The sequence below is a fragment of the Cinclus cinclus genome, chromosome 3 (assembly GCF_963662255.1).
Source record: "Cinclus cinclus chromosome 3, bCinCin1.1, whole genome shotgun sequence".
Classification (NCBI taxonomy): Eukaryota; Metazoa; Chordata; class Aves; order Passeriformes; family Cinclidae; genus Cinclus; species Cinclus cinclus.
In genome coordinates this window covers 97,847,358-97,874,602 of record NC_085048.1, presented here as the reverse complement: position 1 = coordinate 97,874,602, position 27,245 = coordinate 97,847,358, and the positions used below count along the sequence as shown (strand labels likewise).

The window sequence follows — 27,245 nt, the reverse complement described above, 5'->3', positions numbered from 1 at the left end:
TTAAAAAATTGGCATTGAGACATTTTGATATATATGGGTAACATTTCTCAGTTTCAGGGGCACTTTCAGGGGGCTGAATGCAATTAAGTATGTTCGTTACATATTATTAAATGGCTTTTGCATTTGATCACAAGATCAAATACTCTTTGTATTTGATCATACTCTTACACGCATGAGCATAATGACACATATTATAAATATAAGATTTATAATTACACAACTAACTGTGATGCCAAACTTGCTGAATGGGCAGGAGGAGGCTCAGAGATCTGTTATGTCTTGATATCAGCACAAACCCGGCCTTCAGTGAACCTTAAGTTACGAAACAACTCACAGCCACTGGTACTTTACTTGGAGGCCGAAATCCTGAAGGCAAAAGAGAAGTAAGGTAAGGACAGAGAAATTCTCCTGCATCTGTGCTATGGTGGCATTGTTGCCAAAGACAAGAGTGCAGCTCATACCCAAACCAGCTTGAGCTCACCAGCTCTCAAACGGCTGCAGCACACAAAACTGCCTTTGCTCAAAATTGTTACATCTCAGCGAGGCCAGTCTGTCCCTATAATTCACCATCACAACCCGGCAGCGGGTTCTGAAGGTCACAGAAGCCACTCAAGGTGCCATGTCACCCAGGCATGACTCTCCTGGCAGGGACTCTGCTGAGGAAAGTGGTCACGTCCTCAAACACCACACACTGTTCTAACACCCTCATTAAAAATATCCTCAAAGGCATCTGAGCATCACTGAAATCCTGCAAACCATCAAATGTTGTGGATAATGAAGGCAACCCATGACACCTGCCAGGCAAACAGTGACAGCAGGTGTCACTCACCCATGCTGCTGCCCCATGGTCTTCCAGGATGGAAACAAATTTTCTTCTTAATTTTGTTGGGTTTGGGGTATTTTTTATGATGATGCACTACTTTGCCCGACTTTGGGAGTATAGGCAGTTTTGTGGACTGGCAAACTGTCCAGCAGAAGTGAGTTTGCTTCTTCACATCAAGTGCATGGGCAGTCAATCAGTAACCAAGCTCCTCCTTGGGACCCAGTGACTTGGCAGGAGTCTGGAGACTGAACTTTCTTGCTTGCCCTCTGACTGTCTCCTCCCCAAATCAATGTATGTGGGCACATGTAAATAATGCAAGAGTATAACCAGATTTTTCCTCACTGATTATGCCTCCTGTATTAAACCAAGCTGCATGAACCCAGAAATCTGCTACTGTTCAACATTAGCAGCTGAGTGTCAGGAAAGAGTCAGCAATGACACACAGACAGATCTCAAGGAAATCGCAGGTCCTCACAAGAGCACAATGTTATCCTGCATTTGCCAGCTGGAACACTTCAGTTGATCCCCTGATTTTACGACCCCATCACTTTCTTTGATTTCAAAGATGATGGGGGGTGGAGGGGGAGGAGAGATCAGTACAAAGGCACATGCTAGCTGGAATTAGGTAGACCATCCATCAGAACAACCCTGCTGTAGTGTTGGATAAAAGACAAAAGGGTGTGCCAAGCATACTGGAATAACATGACGGAGCGCACCTCATAACCATTGCAAGGTCAGGATAAAAGCTAACATCACTATCAGCTACTGAGGAGCAGATGACACTGAAGGAAGAAGGTTGAGTGGATGGTCAGGCTCTTGAACGGACAGCAAAGCAGGGTTTTGCCACCCTACCCTCCTGTTGCTGGTCCAGATGGGCACAGGTCATGTTGCTGAGGACCAGTCCAGGCGAGTTCTTAGCAGCTGCTAACTGTTCCCCACAACTCAGTCCCTGCTGTGAACACAGAGATGCCCCAAACCACACGTCTCATGCCTCCTTCCTGACTCACATTTTATTCCGGAAATGTATAAGGCCTTATTATTTGATTCCATGACTTTAGAGTTGGAAGAATTGTTGTCAGGCAAATCCCATGTGGTGCTGGGTCATTCCCTCCTTGACTCTGACTTTTCCTGGATACACTCAAAGAGAGGGATAGGATGATGTGCCCATACCTTTATACTTATTTTACAAAGCGTGCTCTTGCAAATTTTTTTGGTGGCTTGCTCCATCCCTTGCCATAAATAAGATCCTGACTTCTAACTAGCTTCTAACTAGGTTCTTTCTATATTCTCAAAGCTACAGGTGTAGCGATAAACAATAATAACAACAACAGTAATGACAGTTTGACATGGACATTTGTATCCCAACCACTTCCATCTTCTAATGAGGCTGCTGTATCTACACAATAAGCATTTACCCCGTTAAGAGAAATACGGCATGTTTTCCCTTAGGCACGAACTCTCAAAGACGTTCACAGACAGATAAACGGGGGATTGCAGGGCCCACCCCTCACAGCTTTCCCACTAGGAAGAGGGGGGCACTGGGAAGCTTTCCGCTAGGAACGGGCAGCATCCTCCTAGGTAGGACTGTGGGGACCAGAACTTTCGAAAATCCAGGGAAACCTTCGCCAGCCACCTGTAGACTTTGCAGCCAACTTTCCCAGTTAGAGCAGCCGAGGAAGGACGTTCCCCGGGAAGCCCCGGGGGCCGGAGCGCAGCATCCCCGCGGCGGCGGGCGGTGATCCCGCCCCGGGGCGGGGGGAGGCGGGCGGCCGGGGCCGGTCCCGCGGGCTGCGGGCGAGCAGAGGCGAGCGAGAGGCGGCGGGAGGCGAGCGGGGCCGGCCATGGTGCCCTCGCTGCTGCTGCTGCCGCTGCTGGTGCCGCTGCTGGTGCCGGGGTGGGCGGGCGCGGGCGGGCGCTGCCCGCAGCGCTGCGCCTGCACCCACGGAGCGCTGCGCTGCCCGCGCCCGCCGCACGGCGCGCTGCCCGCGCCCGCCCGAGCGTGAGTACCGCGGGGCATCGCACACGGACCGGGATGGGCTGCGGGAGCCGGTTCGGGACGGGACGGGACGGGACGGGACGGGACGGGACGGGACGGGACGGGACCGCCCTGCCTTTCCACCCGCCGTGCGGGCTTGGAGCATCCCTGGCCGCGCGGAGGTGCGGAACGTGAGGCTGATGTTTCCAAACTTTCAAAGTTCAAGCAAACCCGCACGCAGAGTTTTCCCCTTGGGAAGGAGACGCGCATCCTTTCGGGACTTTTTCTCAAGGGCAAACTGTCTCACTGTGCAGTAGCCTGAGTGCCAGAGGAACGGGGTGCAGATGTCAGGGCTGTCTGTGCTCTCTCGCTGTGGCAGGAGGCATAAACTGCCTTTCCTGTTCCAAAACCAACGCCTTGTAGTGGCGTGGTTAGATTTAAAGAAATTCGATTCAAATCTTGAGAAGCCATCTTAAGCCTTCTGTCAGTCCTAGGGTTTGCTTTTTTCTTTCACAACTGTGTTGGACTTCTTGTAACCTCTTCTCCCAAAGTTTGTGCGATTAATTTTCCCTCTGTCCTGAACCATCAAAATCCTCTTCACTATGCTCATTGCATCTTCTTGCGGTCCAGATGATTGACAAATGATTGACTAATTTATTTCCCCCTCTCTTAGTAAAAAAGCTGCTGAGTTTTGACGGCTGTTTAGATCTCTGCAGGATGGTGCATCATAACGTTCTGCTTAATGCTTTGCTAGTAATTAGGATTAAATTAAAATAACAAGACAGCACGGGCGTTCCCTTTCCCCACTCACACACCATAGTCCAAGATCATGATCTAGGAGACCGAACCAAAGAATTTATATGCGTAGGTATTCAAGTGTTTTGTTGTTCATGGGCTGTTACAGCCCTGATCTAAACAATCATGGCGTCAAAATATGGGATTAGAGGAGCAGCTGATAGGATGGTTGCCATTTCCAGGATCCCTTTGTTATCTCTGCATGAATTAAGATGGGGGTTTCATATTATGACATTTTCAGTAACAAAGCCTGTGTTTTCCATTTTCATCTGACCTGTTTGTAAATTTAACTTGCTCTTGAAATTCCCTTGCAGTGATACCAACCCATATCTCCTCTTCCCTTTCTCCCTATCTTAAGAATGGATAGGAGCAAGAAAACCTAATTTGTATTAATCTAGAGCCATGTGAACTATTCCTCTGAAGTCAGACATTGTAGCAAAATTTGTGTCCTGGATTTATTCCCTCCTTATTCCCCTATGTTACCTTAGTGTCAGAGAAAGCAGAGCCCATGGGAGCAGGAGACTCTCCCATTACATTTCTTCCCCAGTATTCACAGTACATGCAGAGCAGGCAGTGCATTAAGCATATTTATTAGGACAATGAACATCACAGCCCAGAGAGGTCATCAAGAGCCCTAAACGTACGTGATTTTATCATTTTTCTGGTTTTGTTTCATATTTTATTTCTCCTTTTTCCCTCTGTCACCCCAAGAAGAAACCACATCTTAGCCTCAGTGATCATGTTAGAACAGATAATGGGTTTATGGCTGTTGCCAGTTCTGCCTCACTGAGAGCAACAGGGCTAGGTAATGGACCTGAAGAAAAGAGAAAAAAATTTTGTTTCCACCTTCAATATAACATTTAATCCTGATGATTTTACACAAAGTCCCTCTGTTAGGCTGGCTGTAGAAAACAACTTTACAGTCAGAAAAAGAGTTCAACCAAGATTTATCTTGATACTCCTACAGAGAAAATATTTATACTTAGAGGTAAAAATTATCCTTGTCTTTCACAGACATATCGAGGTCCTTCCACTTCCAACCTACCTGATTTATATTGAACCTGAACCTATACTATTAAAATTTCCACTTCTTTGTATTTTTTAAATAGAAAGTTTGCATTCATCATACAATTACAAAGCTGTACATATGAATGTAGTCTCTAACCTACAGGTGTACATGTATTCTCACTCTTTTGTTTAGTTGTTATTCAATCTCTTTTACTTTTCTTTAATCTCTTCCTTTAGTTTTCATAACAGTTTCTTCTTATCCATTTAGCTGTTGTCTTCCCCTCTCTCTTACTCTTTCCCTTCTCTCTAATTCATGCAGGTTTTGGAGCTTTGTTAGCACTTTCTGCCTCTCTTTCCATGCTCTCACAGTCCTCCTAGTTCTCTTCTTCCCCTGCACAGCTCTGTGTATGAGAGAGAAAGCAAGAGAATGTCAATTTTGTCCCCTCATAGCCACATCTGATTCCCACCAGGGGAATCGCAGCATGGTGCTTGCAAGTGCATTAATAATTTGGGGGGAAAATGCTGGTTTAGGTTGTTCTAGAACAACCTGGTTCCTGGGGTGCCCACGTCCTTCCATCAGTGCCACTGTAACGCAGAAACCAAACCTCAGAAAAGTCCTTCTTAATTGTACAGTCAGTCAAGAAAATAAGCTCCAATACGTAACTCCTGCTATATCTGAGTGAAATCAGATGCTGTAATGATCTGTGCTTTCAAATGGATTTTTGATGCTTTGTTATATCCATAGTATGCATCCCATAGGGAAATTTCAGCCATTTTTCTTCACCTGAGTTATTCTTGCCATGTCACATTATAGCTTATATTTTTTTCCAAATTACTGGGCTTCTGACAGGTAGCAGAATTATGGGGTTCATACAGTCCTGAATTGGCCATATTTTTCTCAAGTTCCTATTTTTAGTTTGGACCTTACACAAACGCTCTAGAACGTCCATTATTCAGACACCTTTGAATGCCCTTTGGCTACAGCAATTATATGTCCTCTTAGTCTCAGCAGAAAAATAATCTTTAATATGCCATTATATTTTGAAACAAAACATGGTTTTCCTTCTTTTGATATCTCACATGTACTTTTGGGGTTTTAAGCAAAGTCTAGTTGGATAGGTACCCAGCTCCAGCTGTGCAGCAGTGGGCATTGGATAACTAAAGGCCTTTTGTGCCCTTTCAAAAACTTGATTTCATGGTGAGGTTCACTTTGCTGTACCTGAATGTGTGTCCCTGTGTGCAGAGCTTCTGCAGTTAGGTGAGTGACATTATTTGATTAGGCACCAAATTACAAATCATCAAATACACAACTTTGTGGCAAAGGCCTGAAGAAATAGGTAGTTGTACTGCATCCTCACTGGGGGCATATTTGGCTCTTTGGGATTGTCAAAAGAATACAGTTTCAGGGACAAAGTATCTTCCATAGGAGATTATATCACCCATCATCACCTAGTGAAAAAAGCTGTTTGGGTGCTTGTGTGATATCACAGTTCACATTTCAGGTAGGTAATGCCCAACAAACTGGGCTTTAAAAATCAATGCCAACCTTTTACACTGGCCCCCAGAAGATGATAAAAATCCTAGGAAAATAGTGGGTTTTCAGCTGTAGTTTCAATCAATATTCCAAATCCTCCCAAGTTTAAGGCTGCTACAGATTGAAATGCTTGCCAACAGGAGTCTACCTTATGTGTTCACCTTTTGGGCATTGAAAAATAAAAGTAATCCTATAAAATAGATATATTCAAATATAACAAGCAATTCAGCTACAGTAACTCATTCATACCTATTGCTGCTATTGAGCCTGTGCGTTTTATTTTATTATTCAGTTCAACTACACACTTTTTCCAAAAGGGCAGTTTCGTAATACAGCGATTTTCTCCAGTGCTGTGAGTGGGCTTAGACTTTGACTCCTCCTCAGCAGGACTGTAAGTGCTCCTGAGCTCTTGGGGTATCCAGAGCTCTCAAAAGCTTTTCTTGGAACTCAAGTCTATGTGCTGACAGTTCCTGTCTTTCCCGATGCTCCTGGATAGCCTTAAATACATTTAGCTTGTCCACTTCAAACCTTACTGCCTAGAATTACATACCTTGAAAACCAATCTTGATAACATAGAAATGCCAAGCACTGCTGAATGCCAGGAAGTCTGCCTGGCTCTCCACTTCTTTTTGTCTCTTTCCAAGGATGAGAAGTCCTGCAGTTCTGTAGAGCTGGAGCATTGTAGTGCTGAATGACAGCAATGAGTACAAGCAAAAAAAATATGATGCATTAGATATGAGAGAAACTTTATAAATTTTCTTAAAAGTGCAAATATTTATCCTTTAACAATTGTCTTCAAAACAGTGCAGGTAACTTATATTAAAGATGAGCACATCCCTCCTTTCGTGAGCTACAGAAGTCAGGCCAACAGTGTGGGCAAATTAGATGTATAAAAGCCTTGTAGCTTTGTAAAAGCATTTTTGTCAAAAGCTTCCTCAGCTGAATGGCCATACCTGAGTTTCACAATCTGAGTGCTGTCAGAAAGAAATCTGAACAGGCCAGCCCACCGGGAAGACTGAGCAGATGAGACACAGAGAAAGGAACAGCTTCACATCCACAATTCCTGATCCTCAGGGGTGACTTCAACCACAGCAGGAAATAAGCAATCCAAGAGGTTCCTGGAATATTTTGATGATAACTTCTTTCTCCGAGTGATAGGAAGAGAGGTGCAGTGTGGGACTCATTCTCACCAACAAGAATCACAGAATAACTAGGTTGGAAGACACCTATAAGATCATCAAGTCCAAGACATGTCCTAACACATCAACTAGACCATGGCACCAAGTGCCATGTCCAGTCTTTTTTTTAAACGCATCCAGGGATGGTGACTCCACCACCTCCCTGGGCAGACCATTCCAGTTCTTTTTCACTCTTTCTGTGAAAACTTTTTCCTAGGAGGGGCAGGTGGGGAGTATGAAGCCCAAGGGCAGCCTTGGCTGCCAGGACCATGAATGATGGAATCTGAGGACCTCAGGACAGTGAAGAGGGCACACAACAAGCTCATTACCTCTGACTCAGCAGCCTTTGGTCTTTTCAGGCACCTGCTTGGCAGAGTCCTGTAGGATAAAGCCCTGGAGGGAAGAGGGGCCCAAGAAAGATGGCTGATATTCAAAGATCAGCTCCAGACTCAGGAGTGGAACATCCCAACAAAGAGGAAATCAGGCAAATCACCAGGAGGCCTGCATGGATGAACAAGGAACTCCTGGAAAATCTGAAACACAAAAAGGACTAGAGGGTGGAAGCAGGTACAGGAAGCCTGGGGGAACACAGAAAAATTAAACAGACTGGATCAGGTGAGGAAAGCTAACACCCTAATGGAATTAAGAAAAGGGGAAACATAACCTCCATTTTTACAGAGGAAAACAAGGAATACCCAAAGAAATGCATGCCACTCAGTCTTACCTTCATGCCTGGAGCAGATCCTACTGGAAAACATGCAAAGGCGTATGGAAACTAAGGAGGTGATTGGGAACAGCCAATGTGGCTTCATTAAGGGCAAATCTTATATCTGACAAATTGGGTGGCCTTCTAAGACAGGTTACAGCAGTGGTGGATGATAAAAAGCCACTGACATCATGTACCTGGACTTGTGCAAAGCATTTGACACTGCCCTGCCTGACATCCTTGTGTTAAAACTGGAGAGAGGTGGATGATGGGTGGGCCACTTGGTGGATAAGGAGTTGTCTGTGTGGCTGCACTCAGAGTTAGTCAATGGCTCAATTTCTGAGTGGAGAGTAGTGACAAGTGACGTTCCTCAGGGGTCACAATGGGACTTGCTCTGATTTACATCTTTGTCAGCAGTGTGGTCAGTGGGATGGAGCTCATTCTCAGCAGGTTTGAGGATGGCACCGAGCTGTGTGATGGGATTAGCACGCTGGAGGGGAGGGACCTTGAAAGGTGGGAGAGACTTACGGCCTTGGGACTGTGCAAACCTCATGGAGCTCAGCCAGGCCAAGTGCAAGGTTCTGCATGTGGGCCAGGGCAATCCCAAGCACAGATACAGGCTGGGCAGAGAACGGATTGAGAACAGCCCTGAGAGGGACTTGGGGGTGCTGGTGAATGACAGGTTGGACATGAGCCATCAATGAAAGCCAGTGGTATTCTGGGCTTCATCCAAAGCAGCACGGGCAGCAGGGCAAGGGAGGGGATTCTCCCCTTCTACTCTGCTCTTGTGAGAACTCACCTGGAGAACTTCAATCAGCTTGAGGGCTTCCAGAATAAGAAGCATGTGGACCTGCTGGAGCAAGTCCAGAGGAGGCCACAAAAATGCTCAGTGGGCTGGAGCACCTCTCCTAAAGAGACAGGCTGACAAAGCTGGGGTTGTTCAGTAAATATTCATAGAATCATAGAATGGTTTGAGTTGAAAAGAACCTTGACGATCATCATATGTCACTCCAAGCTATTGCCATTACAACCAGCAGCTGCTCATCCACTAGCACATCACAGTAAGCTCATGGCCTGATGTAACTGAAAGCCAAGATTGGGTTTTATTTGTTGCACCTTCAGTCACATTTCCATTTTCTTTGTTTTTGCAAGCAGTTTCACAAAAGAAATGCTTTGTTTTCCAAGCAATCTGAGCTGATGGTGCAGTTATGTGGTTATAGAGCAGGAATTTCTCAGCTTCTACTTATTGCTTCTTCCTGAAATTCTTTCCCTTTTGTCTCAGAGTGTTAAACAGCAGATTAGTTCTACCAGTCTCTGCCCTTCAAGCTACATGACTTAGCTTCATTTCTGATTTAACCAAACCTCACACACAGCAAAACATGCCAGCATCAATCTAGAGACAGGTATGACCCAATCACAATGGCATGACAAACATGGATACCCTTATATCACCCTTGTTAGGCAGGAAAGCATTGTTATTCCCAGTGTACTGACAGGGAGACAAGGCCCAAGGGAACTAAATGGTTTGCCCCAAATCATACAGACTTTTTGCACATAGCTAGGAAGTGACTTCCAAGATCCATGGTACATCCGGATTTGTAACCCCTAGACACAGTATGTAAGACAGCCTGCCTGTATAATGTGTAGGTATTACATGTTTTTAAATATATAAAAATATATACGTATATATAAAAACTTGATGAACTTTTAACATAAATATTGACAATAATAAACATATTTCTGCATATAAAGGATTATTATAACAGTGAAAAAAAAAGCAGGTTATATGAATATCACGACAACATTTCAGTCAAAAAGCCTTGAGGGGGTGAATTTAAGGATGGGAAACAAATGTCTGACTAGATATTTGTCATTCTAAAGCAAAATGTAGCAATTATCTGTTTTCACTGAGATAACATTTTGAAATATGTTAAATATTTTCCTATGGCTGTTATCAGGGAGTGTGGTCATGGATAGATAAATTGGCTGGTAAAAGTACCGTGGTTCAGATGTGGAGAATGGTAAAATGTGGCTCTGTCTCCCGCATCACTGTTAATTTATCAATCAGAGAAACTAAAAATTAAAAATTTCACACTGGCTTTGAATCAACTAACCACACTGATGCAATTTATTTAAAAAAAAAATCCATTATACCATCCTGATCTGAAGTTCTGCAGTTCTTCTACACTTTGTGCACAGCCACATTCATGATGCCACACTGCAACATTACAGGGATATTGCTTGGAAGAGAACATGGTGCAGAGAACACAAAGATACTGTTTTAATAGAGAAAGCTTTCTATGAAAGCCACTTCTGAAGATTTAACTTTAAATAGCCCATACCTTCCTTTAACTGTAAATGTAGCAGGCTATTTTCATCAGGCTATAAATTTACTTAATAGGTCATGATCATTATTGATTTGATGGTGATTACTCTCAGATTTATGCTTTTGAGGAACTGACCCAATATCTTTTGAATTCTATTTAACTGAGATCAATGACAAATGGATCAGGCCCTAGAGATACAGAGAACTGAGGGAAAAATAAGGTAACATTATTCTTTATTGGTTTTCTCCTTACCATAATGGTGCAATTATAAACAAGGAAACCCCATGGCTTACAATCCTTTCCTCCCTCTCTTCTTTTTTTTTTTTTCAGATCATTTACTCATCTCCCTGTAAAAGTAATCCCATCACATGCATTTGAAGGACTTCAAGATACCTTCATCATGTAAGTTGTCAATATTTTCCATAGGCTGTTCCTTAATTTCTTACAAAAATCATCCTTTTATAATAATGTAAAAATGTATGGCTAATACACTGTATTGATGAAAAAAAAAAAAAACACAGGGGGAGGATAAACATAGCATTCCTTTCCATGTAAAAAATATGCAAAAGATCCTTTGAAAATGTATGGTTTTTAACAGCCATTTAAAGATCATATAATGAAATATTACTCATGTCAGAGAGAACTGGATACAGCTTAGTAACTGATGAGAGGAGCATTTGATTAGCAGAGGAGATAGATTTCTATCATCAAACATTACCTCTGCAATGACAGCCATGGCACTCTGTGGTTATACATTTATAGAAGACCCAAATAAGACATTTCTTCAGCATATAGCAGTGAGAAATAAGCTTAGCAGAGGGTCAGTAGGATTGAGCCCTTTGATCTTTCAGCTTGCAAGTGCTGTAATTTTGCACTCCAGGTCTGTGCTGCTTCTTTACCCTCAGCATTGTACCTATTTTCCGTCAAGGATTCAGATCATAAGGCTCTTCTCACCCCTCTTGCCCTCATTTCTGCTGTCATTCCAGCTGAAATGGCATGCTTGAGTCTCCATTATTTATTATCTTTTATTTTTTATTTTGTCTGCATTGAGTGGCCTCTAAAGGACAAAGCTGATGACAGAGCAGTGCAGTGAAGAGCAGGGGAATGACCTCCCCCAAAACCTAAGCAGCAGCACAGAAGATGCTGCTTTCTTTTCAAGGTGCACTTTTTGTACTTCTCTGCTGCACATATCCAACTGCAATATAGCATTAGAACAGAATCCAGAGGTGCTGTATTCTTGCATTCACTTGCATCTGAATGTTTAATAAGAACTTAATCATTTTTACACTGGAGACAAACTTAAATCTACAAAATTTCTCCTACCTGTATGACTTCAGGCTGCACTTTCTCAAACTGTACGAATGTCATATTCTCAATAAAGAGCAGTTTGTTCTTGGACATTTTCCCTTCCATAACAAGAATTTAATTGATCTTTTTGTGTGCTTTTAATGAGTCTCTCCAAATCAGCTGTGTGGGAATCAATGTATTTTTCTGAAGTTAGTTTGTAGAACACTTGATCATTTTATTGCAATTTAGAGCTACTTTGAAAAATTCATATTTTATAATTATAAATCTCTGAGTCAGCTACTTGGCAACACATCACTCTCTGAAAGATGATAAATTATTCTCATGCCATAAGTCATTCCAACACATGTAAATGGAAAAACTGTGGCTGACAGGGCGGCTTCCATGGAAGAACAAGGTTTCAGGCCCCAAAAAAAGTTCTGTAAGCAGGCACTGATCCCTCCCAGCCTGCCTGTGAATCTCTGAGGATTAGGTGCCCAGCAGGTCACTTATTGTACATCCATCTTTTATTTATAAGTAACCAGTGTAATACCAAAAATAACATTCTCACTGAATTATGGCGATAAAAAAATCTTTGATAATTCTTTAAGAGACACATACAGAATAACTGTGTGATTTCTAGTGTGCAGCCCCCCTTGCCATTACAAATGAAATACAGAATTCATTCTGTATTGTCTAGTGGATTTTGTATCACCAGTAGAGTTGTCTTCTCATAATTGTAATTGAATTAAGCTAACACTCAGGACTGTGGCAATACTGACTCTGACAGTGTAGACACATTCCAGTTGTTTGGGAAATATTTTTTCTTGAGACTATAATCTTAGGCTTACTTTGTGTGCCCTTCTAGTCAATTCTGTTCAGAAATTTTGAAGATCTTTCCCTTATATATGCATCAATGCATATATAAGGGAAAAAGGGAATTATATATATTTCCTTATATATTCCCACTATATAAGGGAAGAGTAAATATACTATTTACTTTCAGGACTCAGTTTTGCATAGCCTCTTAGATCTTAATCTAACAAGCATTTAACAATCATCCAATAAGTGGATTTTGGGTTTTTTATGTCATCATTGATTAATCTTGAGTACACATGTGGAACAGGAGCATCTGTACATCACAATCTGAGAGTGTCACCAAATGCAGTCACGTTGGTCTGTGTCATGATGAAAAAAAACCACATCCTTTCGGTTTGCATACATGTAATGAAAATGGCATTTAAGTCCAAAAATTGTTCATAAAGGGTGCTGAATCCATATCTGTGTATTTCTGTATCTGTGGATTAGATAACCATAGCTCTGACTTGAAAATATCAGATGAAGCACCATGAACATTATCCATGCCCTCACCCCACAAACAAATTCACTAAGCAGAACCAACAATGATAGGAAGGAAGAAAAGGCTCACAAGGCTTGGACTTACTCTGTTTCCATTAGTTCTGGCCCTCTGTCTCTAGCTTACCTGCAATTTACTGAGGCAATGGAGATTGGCTGTTACAGCAATACTTATTCCTAAGGGCTGGCTTTGCCTTCTGCCAAGACATAAAAAGGTTGGTCCTCTCTCAAGCCCCACTGTCACAGCCTGCCAGGATGTCTGAGGTGAGGCACGGACAAGACTGATAGGAGGGGTTGAACAAGTGTGCATAAAAGGAGGAAATACAAAGTGGAAAGCTGGGGTCTGTTCTGCTAATGTATTGCTTTGTGTCTGCTGTTTTCATTGTAGTGAAATCTCTCAGAGCGACTCCCTGGAGAGAATAGAAGCGAGTGCCTTTGACAGCCTTCCCACCTTGTCTGAAATGTGAGCACCAGTTAAAAAAGGCATCCATGTTGTGATTTTGGATCACTGTGGAGTAAACGGTCTGCAGAGAAGTATTCCTGAACCAAATCTGTCTCTGTTACTTTGATTTGCTTTGATTGAGATCTGTGATGAGAAACATTTCTCTCCAAAGTACAGTGTAAAAAAATAGTGAGCACTCTGTAAGGCCTGGCCTTGGAGATCTTGCTCATGCAGAGATTTCCCTGCACGGAGTCCCACTGCTTTCAGTGAGCTCAGTGGCAGGAGTGGAGTTCTGGCACTGTCAGGTTTTCTAAGCAGGGAAATAATTCGAGATGACAACAGATGAGAAAAATCTTTCTTTTTCAAGATGCCATTTTCAAAGCCCTACATTATTTAAATGCAGCTGCTTAGTATGCATAGCTCTTCTGTGGAGCACTAAAATATTACTCAAACAGAACACACACTGATTTTAAACTTGACCTCCATAGCACAGGCATCTGAGAGAGAGAGTTAAAAGCAATGACTAGCAGAATGCTCTGAAATATTTAGTGGAATTGGGAACTCTAAATCTGATTCAATAGCTCATTACTGCCTATTTTGCACAGCATGACCAGTGAGTGGCTGAAAATTGTGCAACTAAGTGAGGACAAATTCATCTCTCTTTTTTTTTTTTCCTTTTGTGAACATCACTGAAGCCACTTAGTTCCATAGGTAAGGAATACAGATTAGTCAACCTCTGATTGAGTCCAACTTCCACTAGAACCAGTGGTGAGTTTAGGGAAGGAATGAAAGATTTGACTCCCAAGTTTGTGGATAGCTTGTCTTATGCCTGTCTTCCAAAACCCAAAAGCTAAACAAGGCCATTAAAGAGCTACGGGAAGCTGGCAAGAAAGCCTCCTTGAATCTTGAGAGCTGTGCAAGACTCACATTGCAAGGGCTTGATGTCCCAAGCTGCACTCAAGTCCATGTTCAATGGATGATCAGGGTAGTGAGGTCAATGGCATCCTTAAATTTCAACTTTTCTTACTGTTTCACATGTTAAAACCTTTGTATTTTTTAAGTCATGCACTGGGAGGGAGCTGGGCTCCAGCTATTGGCCTTTAGGGCAAACAGCTTTACCAGATAGTTCAGCTGCCAAAGGTGCTCCTTGGTTTAGAGATCTGCCTGTTTTTTGAGCGACCAGTAGGAAACAGGACTTCTCACACATTTCTCTCCCAGTTTCTGCTGATCCACTCCTACCAACCACTACTCTAAGGAAGTCCATGGTGCTCCTAAGTGTTTAAAGTATCTGAGGAACTGCCTTTCCTGGCTAGAAAGGGCATCAGTAATGTAATGGAAATGAGGGATGATTTGAAGGGATCTGACTGTGGAGCAAGGATGTCTTGGTTTGAGAGACAGGTGTCTGCAAAGGACGACAAGAACCTCGCTTGAAATGGAAAATGTAAACCCCATCCCTCCAAATTACTGTAATTTTGAAATTAAGGAGCTCTCAGGAAAAGATATGGGAATAACAGTTCTTTACTAGGTTAAAAAAATAAAAATACAGTAATAAAAAAAAAAAAAAAACCAAACCCAAAATGCTGTCAGAATACAACCTGACACCCCGTCAGTCAGTCAGGGTGTTGGTAGCAGTCCCATTAAATGGTGGCTGCAGCCCTCCTGGAGTGACAGATGTGGTTCTGTTGGAGCAGTGGTCCTGTAGAAGCGTACAGTTTTCCTCCAAAGGTCCAGTGATGATGTAGAAAGTTCCGGTTTTTCTTTGAAGATCCAGTGGAAAAGAGGCTGCCTTGGTGTTCCAAATCTCAGTTTTTATCTAGGTAGGAAATGCTTGGCTCCTCCCCCTGGGTGGAGCATTTCCCGATGGGATAATGGGATTTTATCAGTCATGCAGTGGGACTCAATGGCCCATTAACAGAAGATATCTTCCTGGAGGAAGGATGGTTGTGGAAAGGGTAGAGAACACTTCCTCACCTGGTTTAACAGATGGTGATAGAATACATACTTTCGGTTACAGCCTGCTTTGCAAGCCAAGACAAAGGACCAGGCACACACGCACACTCACGTCCAGGCTTGGCCCCATGTCCAAGCCCACAATGCTAACTCCCACAAGTGACCAGGATATCCAAACCAGACTAGCTCAGAGAACCACGAGAATTCAGTCAGTGTTACCTTTTTCGGCTGCCTAAAAATTGTAGGCCATTTTTATTACCAACAGTGCTTCAAAATGCATCCAGCAGCGTATTTGCAGGCTGATTTCTGAAGAAGTAAATCACAATCAAAATTCAGGGCCCTCCCAAACCTACAATGATTCTAATACTGAAATATTTTTCCCGCATTACAGATTAATCCTGAATACAAAAAATCTGTTGCACATTGAGGATGGAGCGTTCAGAAATCTTCCAAGGCTAAAATACTTGTAAGAAAGAGTTCTATTCCTTTTCTCTTTGCTATATTTATTCTTTTCTCCAAAGGAGTAGACAAATCAAATTAAGGAGTGTAAGGGAAAAGGTTTTTCATGCATTACAGTATCCTAGAAGTACATACATTGTTTACAATAGTTTTAACGTGGAGTTAGCTAATAGTGGGGTCTTTCAGTGTACAAGAGAAGGACGGTGGTGGACAAAACAGAAGTCTGCAAAGTAGCTCTGGTAAGTGCTTATTTCTAGAATAAAGCTTTCAGACTAACAGGGTACTAAACAAAAGATGTAACTCAAATCTCTTCCTTATGCTTAATGCAGTGAGAACATATGCTGCTCTCCTAGGACACTGCTTGAGACTTATAGAAACTTCATTTTTACAGGCCTTACAAATACCTTTGGAGCCTACTTTAAAAATTAGATTTGTCTGTTACTTTTTAAAGCACTGTTAATCATAGACCTACCAAGTCGGCTTCTTGTTGCATCTACTCTGGTAATATTTTCTTCTATAAATGGGAATTATGCTTTTCTCTAGGAGCATTTGTAACACTGGAATAAGACAATTTCCAGACCTGACACAGATCTTCTCACTGGAAGCTCATTTTATTTTGTAAGTAGAAACTCACACTAACCCAGCTATGAGTGTTTTCCATCTTATTCCTGAGTCACTGACAAAAATATTTTTTCTTTCCTTTCAAAGGGAGCTCTGTGATAACTTGCGTATGACAATCATACCACGAAATGCTTTCCAAGGGATGAACAATGAATCACTGACACTGTGAGTAAAATAATCCTAGCTCCAGTTCCTACTGTGAGGATAACACTTCTGCTTCAGGAAAGTGGGTTGACTTCATGAAAATCTTGATATGAAGCCCTATAAAATATATAGATGTATTGTGTGTTGAATTTTAAATGCATAAGAAACATAGGGATGTTCTTCAAGATGAAGAACAGAGTTTTATCCAAAAGATAAATTCACTTAGGAAAGAAAATAGGGCCAGTGATCTCGATCATCATCTTCCATGCAACATTGTTTTCAAAAATACCATCAGCAGGATTTTGACTACAAAAACTGCACTGGAGGCCAAAGTCTCTGTTCTTACCTCCGGGTTCTTGAAACAGCTTTCAGGGACCCAGCAGTCTGAGGGAGCTGAGCTTCAGCTGCACAGGGTCACTCTGAAGAGGAGGGATGGAGACACAGAAGAAATTGGTACAAACTACAGATGCTGCTCCTTAGTCTGATTTCATTTGCCTCAGCTTACTTTCCTATAAGATCCCCATAAGTCTCCACACCCAAGACTTTCCTTTTACCAACAGTGGGTTCCTTGCTTCAGCCCCCTGTGAGATGGGTGGGTTTGATGCTATGAGATGCCACCTGAGGAATGCAGAAAGCAGCAGAAAGGCCAAGGTGAGATGTCTTCTGCCAGCACAGCAATAACTCTGTATGGATTTCACACCTCACTTGTCTTCAGAAAAACTTCCATGAAGTAGTGCTGGAAGAGGAGAAACCAAAAGCTGAGCCTCTTGGCAGGATGTGGCCAAAATTTGAGTTTCCTGAGGAAGGACCCTCTAAGCCATAGAGAGCAGCAGCAGGCACCCACTGGGTGTGGCAGCCACAAGCCCCAGGGGAGCCCAGTGAAGTCACCTTTGGGGGCCAGGCTCCAGTACACATCCAACAGGACCCCTGCCCAAACTTCCATGGGTATTTACACCTGCAAAGGAGCTGTGCACATGAGCAAGAACGGCAGCTGATGGACTCTTCATCAGCCTAATGTGCCAGTATGACAGTAATTTTAACCCAGATGTTATGTATTGACCAATACCTTCTAGAAACAAGAGAGGAACTGGGTATAAATGTGACTGAATGCTAGTCCTACAGGACACTAAAGAGGAGCAATTGCTTGGATTAGTGCATCATTTCATCTTATGAACCTCTTTCCTCCAACAAGCTCTCAAAATAAATTCAGCAAAATTATGATTCTGCTAATGGTGCAAGAAAATGATCATAAAAAAGATGGAGAAAGGTGCTTAAAGTCTTTACTGTAACCCTAAAATGTATTAAATGGGAGGGAGTCTCAGTCATGAAACAGCCAACAGTCATTTTTCTCCCATCCTTTTGTGACTGGGAGCTCACCACAAGAAGAAAATAATTATCTTATCAGCAGCTTCCTAATTGTAGAGCTAGGTGCTAACTCCACCCCATGTGGTTAGCTGTAATTAGGTGGAGTAATTCCTCTTACTACAGCATGGTCTAGTGAAACACAAGTAATCTGTGGAGGTGTAAAGTCACCCTGCAGCCATACTTCGCACTGCAAATAGCTAATTTAGCCTTTCCAGCAGTTAATGTTTCTTGTGGATTGGGAAATTGATCCTACATGTTGCCATGGTCTTTAATACTATCACTAATTTCAGCATTGTACTGAGGTAGATACCATCTATCAAATGGAGTCAGGTGCTCCCCACGCTTGAGCACTTGGGAGCAGATTTCATAAGGCCAGTTTGTGCTTCCCAAAAGCAAGTGGAAAAGCAACAGAAATGTTGTTTAATTCATAAACAGTTCCAAGTTTTTTAATAGGGCTTAATTGTAAAGAAAAAACAAGTGACTATAATATCACAAACAGATATTAATAGACCCATAGATTAAATCTCCTAATGAAGGAAACGAGCTGGACCTGAGGTGTAGCAGAGGCCAGGCTTTAGGTGTCTGACCCAAGGGTGGGGAATCAGGAAGCAGGGTGGCATCCAGTATCCCTGTGCAGTGCAGGGGACAGCAAGGCTTCCACAGCACAAATCGAGCCTGGCAGCAGCACTTTGGAGAAGCTGATAACTCACTGACTGCTGGATGATGCACAACTCACCCCTGCCTCTCTGCAAAGCTTGTTTCTTGGAAGATTTGTCTATCCGTAGAGGATCTGCAATCCAGCAGCTCCCTCCAGGCTTTACAGTTGCTTTCCACCTGACACATCTCTAGGCCTTGCAGTCTTCCATCTGCACCTGCTGACATCACAAAATCCAGGTCTTCTGCCTCCAGGTTGTTGTCAGTGTGCCAGGAGCTTACCTGGTCTCATGTCTTGTTTCTGGATCTCAGCCCCAGGTAGGCACAGGCGAGCCCCTCAGCTGGGGGAGGATCAGTACCTCAGCAGCAGTTCTCTCCAGCAGCTGAACAGAAAGAAGCTTGGAGAATTTAAACCGCACCTTTCTTAATTTAAGAGCTGTAGTTACCTTCATTCTTTATAATCAGAGCCTCTAATCATTAAAATGAATGCAGCACTGAGGTTTGAAACTAGTAGCGCATACTGTAACCTCACCTTTTCCAAATCTTTTTCCCTTATGTTTATTCAATCTCCAGCAAGTTGTATAAAAATGGATTTGAAGATATCCACAGCCATGCCTTCAACGGGACAAAGCTGAATCAATTGTGAGTACGCTATCCCTCCTCAGTAATTTAAACAGTAAATAACAATTTAAATACAGTCAGATGCTCTTCCTTCAGTTTAACTGGCTGTGTCTTCTGTTTCTCAATTCCCATGAGAAAACTGCATCTTTCACTGTCATTGTGACTCAGTCATTTATCCTGCAGCTCTCAACTGCTTTTCCTGAAAGAACATCCTTTAAAATAGCACAGCTTTTGTGAGAAAGCTCAAAATTCTTAAGAAAATTTCAGAAATTAGTGTAAAACTTGAAACAGTAGCCCAGACTAAGGAATCTACAGTTTATGTCTGGAAACATCAATAGTTTTTAATCCCTCTCACATGCTGGGAGACTAGTTTCTTGGTTTGGGTAAAATGTGTATTTGCTACTGTAGTGAAAGAACCAGCCTGGTTTTTCCTGGTTTAAGTGAGAAGAGTTTGGAATTTATCAGATTCAAATGTAGATGACAATGATCTGATGGCATCAGAGGAAGTAAAGGTCCCATGGGAAATACAAGCACTCCCCAGTCAGGCAGTGCAACAACCAGTGCTGTGGTGGGAAAAAGAATTGAAACACATGTGAAGAAGAAACCAAAAGAAAGTTATTTTTAAAATACAGATGTAAAGAGAGTTCATTTTTGGTTCCACAGAATCCTGAAGGACAACAAGAACCTCAGGCGGATCCACAACGATGCCCTGAGAGGGGCCACAGGGCCAGATGTCCTGTAAGTATCCACTCCCACTCCATTACCTGAGTGTCCTGTGGGAACTGCACTGTGCCACCAAAGCTGTGTCACCACAGCAGACACAGGCTTCGAGTCTGGAAGGAGATTTGATCTCTTACCCTCTGTGTACAAAGTCAACGAGATGCCATGAAATTACAGAGTGAAAGGAGTTTGCACCCTGGAAAACACGTATCAGTTCTAGTGTTGGCATTGATCTCCACCTCTTAGACATTTTGGTTTTTGCTTTATTTGTGTCAGATCCTCCTGATCCTCTTCCTGTGTCTTATATTCTGACATTGTAAACTAGCCTGTCCTTTGGTAGGATGGATATGTTTTGGCAATTTATTTTGGTTCGGAATTTGTTTACAAAAGTGAACCAGCTGATTGCACGCTGTAAGCTCGTGCTGAATAAAACTCCTTTTTATCATCCTCATGATTTATTAATCAAGGACTTACTGGAGGGCTGCCCTGGTTCTAAATCCATGCAATAAAACACAGTGTGGTTCTGTAAATACCACTCTGTGCTGCACGTGCCTTTTCTGTGTCTTTTATTGGTTCTTTATGGAACATGGCATTACTGACATCACTTTCAGAAACTGTGGGCCTTTTTCTCCTTTATTTAATTAAACAAAGTTTCAGAGACTGACTCTGAAAATCCTTAGTCATTGATGGACTTTCCTCACACAAACAGCCCCTCTGAAGTTACTGTAAGACAAACTGCTTGAGTTGGTGTTGGCAAGAATGACAGATTTTCTGGGGGTTTTAATTAATAGCCATTTAATTAAAGCACCTAGAGTAGCCCTTCAGAGCTAAACAGAGAGCGAGAAGGGTGTCCTACCAGTTAGCTGGCTGGAGAGTCACTATTACCCACCTTCTTCCCTCCCTGTCTCTGGCTTAAAGAGGCAGCCCTCACTCCATGCATGAATTTCAAATGGGAAGGTCAGGACACAGATCCTTGAGTGGTGGGTTTCAGTTTACCCAGGACCAAGGGAGCTCCTTGCCTGGCTGGAGCTGCTGAGCCACAGGGATGCTCTTACCCTGCTGCTCTATAATTTCATAGACCGTGTCTCTGAGCTGGGCATCAGGTGCTGAAGTGGCTTTGTAGGTCTGAACCTTCATGAAAAAGAAACAGTTGCTGTTACCTACCATCATGCTTTGGTGGTATTTTTATAGGGATGAAAAGAAAAGTGAATGCTCTCTTTGTTTTGCAGTGATATTTCTTCAACTGCACTGGAGTCCCTGCCTAGTTATGGGCTTGAGGCCATTCAGGTCTTAAATGCAACATCATCTTACTCCTTAAAGAGGCTGCCACCACTGGATAAATTCAGCAGTCTTCTGGAAGCTGTCCTAACATATCCCAGCCACTGCTGTGCTTTTCGAAATCTAAGGACAGAAAAGTAAGTCCAAATAGCACATTAATGTACTACAGTGCTTCAGAAGCTCCAAAATGGCAATTCTACTTTATTCAGCTCACAAGGTTTGTTTATCTTTATTCCAGTTAGAGGGAAGCTGTGGTGCATTGCAAGGCCTTGCAGGAAACAGCAAATATCTGCTAAGGCCAGGAAAATTATGTCAATTTATTTTAGAGCAGAAATGGATCCCATCCTGTGCCCTGGATCTGCCAGCAGAAACATTATTCTAAGTTTGCTTAAAGCTTATATTTTTCTTGGTATCCCAATTAAAAGCCTACTGACACACAGAAGACAGACCTTTATCAATAGCACGTTGCCCTAATTAAAAAAAAAAAAATGAAACCCCTGTAGCCTTTAGCTTAATTAATACAGGTGATATGATGACATAGTAGAAAGGGCAAGCTTTCAATTACCCACCAAAATTAGGGCCTGCTGCAAGCCCACAGAGAGAAGTTACACAGTTTAGTTCCAGCCATTTCAAGTAATAGACAGAATTGTTCTCCCCACAGCTGGAAACCATGGCACAGGGAGGGCTTTGCATCCACAAACTTGGGGCAGTTAATCCAAGACAGCTGGAGCTAATTTTTAAGCATTTATTTTTCAAAGAAACCAACCCCCAGTTGGCTTTAGGCAGCCAAAGCAACCCCAAATTCGTTTAGTTTGAGCCATGAAGGTGCACAGAAATGACGTACTGAGCAGGCAGTTGTGAGAGGCCTGATCGGTGTCACTCCCATGCCTTCACTTCAGGGATGTCCTGGAAAGGCAGGAGTAGATTCCAGTTCTTTAGGGTAAAATTAGGGGTTCATCTATGCTTTCTCTGCCTACCTCATTTTACTAAGGAGTTCTTGATTCTGCAAGAGCAGAGCAGAGTTTCTACTGTCAAGCATTTCCATTGCTAATGAACTTACTCAGTCACAGATCACATCTCCGAGTGTATTAAATGCAGGAGCAACTTTGGCAGAGAAAAAAAAAGTTATTTATTCTGATAAAGATAACTACATTTCTGATACTGTATTCTTTTTTGGATGTTTGACTTTGCATCATCAGCATGGTCTATAATAACAGCTGTGCCTTAGTAAGTCACTTTCTTATATTAAGTGACTGTGTTCTTAGTAAATTGCTGGGAAGAAAATCCCATGCAAATCCAGAAATGACTGTTCCCCTACCAGGGGCATCAGCAATGAGGTGAGACAAAGCCATTTCCATTTATACTGGTAGAGTACCTGGCTGATACTTTCAAAGCCTCAAAACCAGAGATTTTGCCAAATCTAACTTGTACTGTTCAAACTGCTTTACTTCAAGCATGCAAAGTCTACCTCTGGATACCAGACAGTTTTTAAAATAGGGTCACCTGGGGAAGATTCAACCCCCAGGCACCAGTATGGGCTTGGGACTGAGCTGCTAGAAAACAGCTCAGGAGAGGACCTGGGGACCTGTCCCTGAGCCAGCAGTGTGTTCTTATGACCAAGAAGGCCAATGGTGTCCTGGGGTTCATTAGGAACTGCATTGCCAGCAGGTCAAGGGAGGGAATCCTGGCCCTCTACTCTGCCCTGGTGAGACACATCTGGAGTGCTGAGTCCAGTTCTGGGCTCCTCAGGACAAGAGAGAGACATGGAGCTCCTGGAGAGGGTCCAGTGGAGAGCTACAGAGATGATCAAGGGACTGGAGCATCTCCCTTCTGAGGAAAGGCTGAGGGAGCTGGGCCAGCTCAGCCTGGAGAGAGAACCTCATCAATGTCTGTATCTGAAGGGAGGGCTTAGAGGCTGGACCAGGCTCTGCTCAGCAGTGCTGGGCAATGGGACAAGAGGCAGCAGGCAGGAACTGATGCACAGCAAGTTCCATCTGAATATGAGGAAGACCTTCCTTTTGTGCAGTTAACCAAGCACTGAAATGGGTTACACAGAGAGGGTGTGAAATCTCCCTCACTGGGGATAATTCCAGGAATGTGCTCTAGGATGACACAGGGAGTTTGCACCAGTTGACCCACCATGGTCCCTTCCAACCTGACCCATGCTGTGGTTCTGTATCAGGCCATTTTCCCAGCTGCTGTTAACAGGCACTTTTCCAAAAGCCAGCCTAATTGCTTCCATTCATCCTGGTGGAGAATCTGGCCCACTTCAATACAATATTTCACACTAACTTTTTAATTCCAGTTCAAGTTATTCCACTATAAAAAAAATACATCCAAGCTGAAAGACCATCTTTACACACCTTAGACATCCTTACACTGCCTATTTTCACAGTATTTGAAGTCTTCTCCTTCCCACTTCCAGATGTCTGCAGGAACATTTGTGCTGCCTTGAAGCCAGTGCTGGCTTACCTTACATGCTTGTGAAGATCACTTGCAGAGAAGACAAGGCTTTGGCCAAAATCCAGCCTGAAACTTAACTTTCTTCTCATCTTCCTCGCAGACAGAATTTGTTGCTTTCCATTTTTGACAACTTCTCCAAGGAGTGTGAAAGCACCATGAGGAAACCAACTCACAAAATGCTGTAAGTAGCTCTCTGCACAGAGATGATGGAAGTAGCAAATACAGACCTCCTCCCCTTTCTGCTGTTCACATGTTTTTTCACTCTGCAGGTCTTTGCTTGCCAATTCAGTCACCCCTACAAGTTTCACAATGGTAATTTTACTATCATTAAACCAAGATTTGGATGTTCAAAAGGGAAAGGGGAATTAACAACATTCATGATTTCACAAGCTTTACTCATTCCAGTTTGTCTTCTGAATTCTGAAAGGATTTCAAAACAATGGTTAAATATTTACAGAAGTTCGTGGCCTACATGGAGACTTTCCATCCTCTAAAATAAATGTAGTTGTTGGTGTGATTTGAAGAACTGCTATTGTTAACTATTTTTTTTCTATAGAAAGAATAATTAGAACTCTGCATATCAATAGTTTTCCATGCTAGAATGGAGTCCCTGAGCTAGAAGTGTGATGACCCCGTGCCAGTGGTTTACTCTGTTTAAACATGTCTTTTCGTATCATCACATAACAATATTTAGTGTGACAATGAGAAAGGCTAAAATCAAAACAGTTGTGTTGGCTGTGCTGGATGACACAGGCTCTAGCCCAGCTTTTAAGGGAGAAGTTTAAAGATTTGCTATTCTTCATCCCTCTGCAGCTATAAAGTGGGAGACCTTGGGACTTCTTAGCAGCCCTGACATAGCGTCAAAGCATTCTAAAGTCTAGAAGAAACAAGGTTATGGTCACAAAATTCCAATAGCTAAATACAGCTGAAATATGATTCATTCATTGGGATAATTACTTTCTTGGACATTATCTTGTTTGCTGGTGGGTGAGGCCTCCTACACTTGCCATTTGGCTTTATCTCTCTGCTTGTTTTGGATTAGCATCTATTGCACTCCTGCTGTGCATTAAATAGTCTGCCCAGCCTATTGGCTTCCGAAGCTTTTTGCTTTGGCAAATCCCAATCCCAGAAATTCTCTGAGCAGTCATTACAATAAGCAAGTGAAAGTAAGGTTGTGGTTCATGGGCTTAATGGCTGCAGAACCACAGCAGAAATCATCTGAAAGTCCTGAGTTCTTATTAGTAAAAATAAAAAACCCCACAAAAATCCAGCTTCCACATAGCAGCACATTCACACAGCCTCTCAGAAAATCACAATCATTTTTATAAGTAAATAGAGTCTCATGTATTCCCTGCTCTTCTAGTTTGAGCCAGGCAAGTAAATGCAAGACATTGGGCAGTTTTCCATATATAGAGAGAAGAGTTAGGATAATAAGTTTGGGACGTTATTTGCCCCACAGGAATAGGTGAAAAGCAGCTCAGTTTCATTTGCCAGTAAAGACCCTGCTCCAGAAATATCATTTAATGGGCATGCTTTAGTAGATGTGGAAGCTTAAACATGTATTTAAATTATCCTAAAGCTACCAGTTTTCTCAAGAGTTGCCCTCAATAGAGATATTTTCCAGGTCTCACACTGCAGACTGAGTGTTTGCCCACCAAACACTCACAGTGTCTATTTTTAAAACCTACAATATTTTTATTGGGAATTGGGTGCAGCCTAAATTTAATAAATACCTAGCTATCAATGTGATTTAGTTAACCACACACTTCTACTCCCTGCCCTATAATACTGCATGAAGCAAATTCCTCAGCACCTCCCAAGCCATACATAGTCTCAGGAATTCGTTTGCTAAGTGCCTTTCCTAAGGGGAGCAATGGTGCACAGTTAAAATCCATAGGTTATTTTAGTATGGCCTTCACAACTGCCTGCAAAACCTCTGTGCATCAAACCTGTAATCCATCAGCCCAAGTGTTACTGTAGCTTGGACTGCAGCCAACCAGCAGCTTGAGAACCACGGCTCCTTCACAGAGCACTGAAAGTGAAGTACTTACAAATAAGCAAGTTGTATAAGAGAGCGTTTCTGTGGAAGGGACTGTGACCCCTGCCACTCTCCAAGGCTGCTCCCCAAACACAAAGCATCCCTGCAAGGCTTCGTTATTTGTAAACACCCTGTAGAAACACATGGAGGAAGTCACTGTTTTAAAACAACTGTTATCTGTTGTCTTTTGCAAAAGAATGCGACTAGCATGTAACAAATAATGCACTTCTGCTTGGGGGGGTGGTTTTTTCATGGTTACAGCGATGACTCCAACAACACACTGTTGTGGTCAGTGGAGAGGAACATGCACCCCTTTGCAACAGATGATGAAAGTTCTCCCTACAGCTACTCAACCATTTTCGATGACAGCGAAATGGCTGGCTTTGACTTTGAGTACGACTTTTGTCAGCCCAAAGTCCTCACATGCACTCCGGAACCAGATGCCTTTAATCCTTGCGAAGACATCCTGGGATACAGCTTCCTCAGAGTGCTGATCTGGTTTATAAACATCCTCGCCATCGCTGGCAACTTCACCGTGCTCCTCGTTCTCCTGACCAGCCACTACAAGCTCACCGTCCCTCGCTTCCTCATGTGCAACCTCTCCTTCGCCGACTTCTGCATGGGGCTGTACCTCCTGCTCATCGCCTCCGTGGACGCCCAGACCAGCGGGCAGTACTACAACCACGCCATCGACTGGCAGACGGGCAGCGGCTGCAGCACTGCCGGGTTCTTCACAGTGTTTGCCAGCGAGCTGTCGGTGTACACGCTGACGGTGATCACCGTGGAGCGCTGGCACACCATCACCTACGCCATGCAGCTGGACCGCAAGCTGAGGCTGCGCCATGCCGTGCCCATCATGCTCGGGGGCTGGCTGTTCTCCATCGGGATAGCCGTGCTGCCTCTCTTTGGGGTAAGCAGCTACATGAAGGTCAGCATCTGTTTGCCCATGGATATCGAAACGGGCCTGTCCCAAGCCTACATCCTGCTGATCTTGGTGCTGAATGTTGTCGCCTTCATCGTCATTTGTGCTTGCTACATCAAGATTTACATCGCTGTGCAGAACCCAGAGCTGGTAGCTGCCAATAAAGACACCAAGGTTGCCAAGAGAATGGCAATACTGATCTTCACGGATTTCACCTGCATGGCCCCCATCTCCTTTTTTGCCATATCCGCTGCCTTCAAAGTTCCTCTCATCACAGTGACCAACTCCAAGATCCTGCTGGTTTTATTTTACCCTGTCAACTCCTGTGCAAACCCCTTTCTCTATGCGATTTTCACCAAAGCATTTCAGAGGGATTTCTTTCTGCTGTTGAGCAAGCTTGGTTGCTGCAAGAGCCGAGCAGAGCTCTACAGGATGAACTATTTCTCTGCTTATAACTCCAACTGCAAGAATGGTGGCACAGCCACAGCCCCCAGCAAAGCTTCCCAAGCATTCCTGCTCTTGTCAGCCTTAGAGAAGCCCTATCCTGCACCACAGGACAAGACATCTCACAAGGAAAATTAA

At 43.1% G+C, this 27,245-nt stretch overlaps 1 protein-coding gene across 2 annotated transcripts; it reads left to right on the top strand.

Annotated features, from left to right (window-relative positions):
* The first annotated feature begins 2,664 nt into the window (after window positions 1-2,664).
* Window positions 2,665-27,245, top strand: LHCGR (luteinizing hormone/choriogonadotropin receptor). 2 transcript variants are annotated; one of them, XM_062489368.1, is made up of 11 exons: window positions 2,665-2,822; window positions 10,677-10,748; window positions 13,375-13,449; window positions 15,770-15,844; window positions 16,381-16,455; window positions 16,546-16,623; window positions 19,195-19,263; window positions 19,906-19,980; window positions 21,192-21,377; window positions 23,804-23,884; window positions 26,087-27,245. In XM_062489368.1, exons 1-11 carry the CDS (start codon window positions 2,665-2,667, stop codon window positions 27,243-27,245), a joined length of 2,103 nt encoding a protein of 700 aa, XP_062345352.1. The 2 variants fall into 2 exon arrangements, with proteins under 2 accessions (XP_062345352.1, XP_062345351.1); XM_062489367.1 differs by having other exon boundaries at window positions 26,003-27,245.

Bases quoted from the DNA above. Each gene is read 5' to 3' on its own strand.
- LHCGR (XM_062489367.1), top strand. From the start codon at position 2,665: ATGGTGCCCTCGCTGCTGCTGCTGCCGCTGCTGGTGCCGCTGCTGGTG. The intron at 16,456-16,545 runs GTAAGTAGAAAC...TTCCTTTCAAAG, and splicing joins CTGGAAGCTCATTTTATTTT to GGAGCTCTGTGATAACTTGC. The intron at 19,264-19,905 runs GTGAGTACGCTA...TTGGTTCCACAG, and splicing joins GGGACAAAGCTGAATCAATT to AATCCTGAAGGACAACAAGA.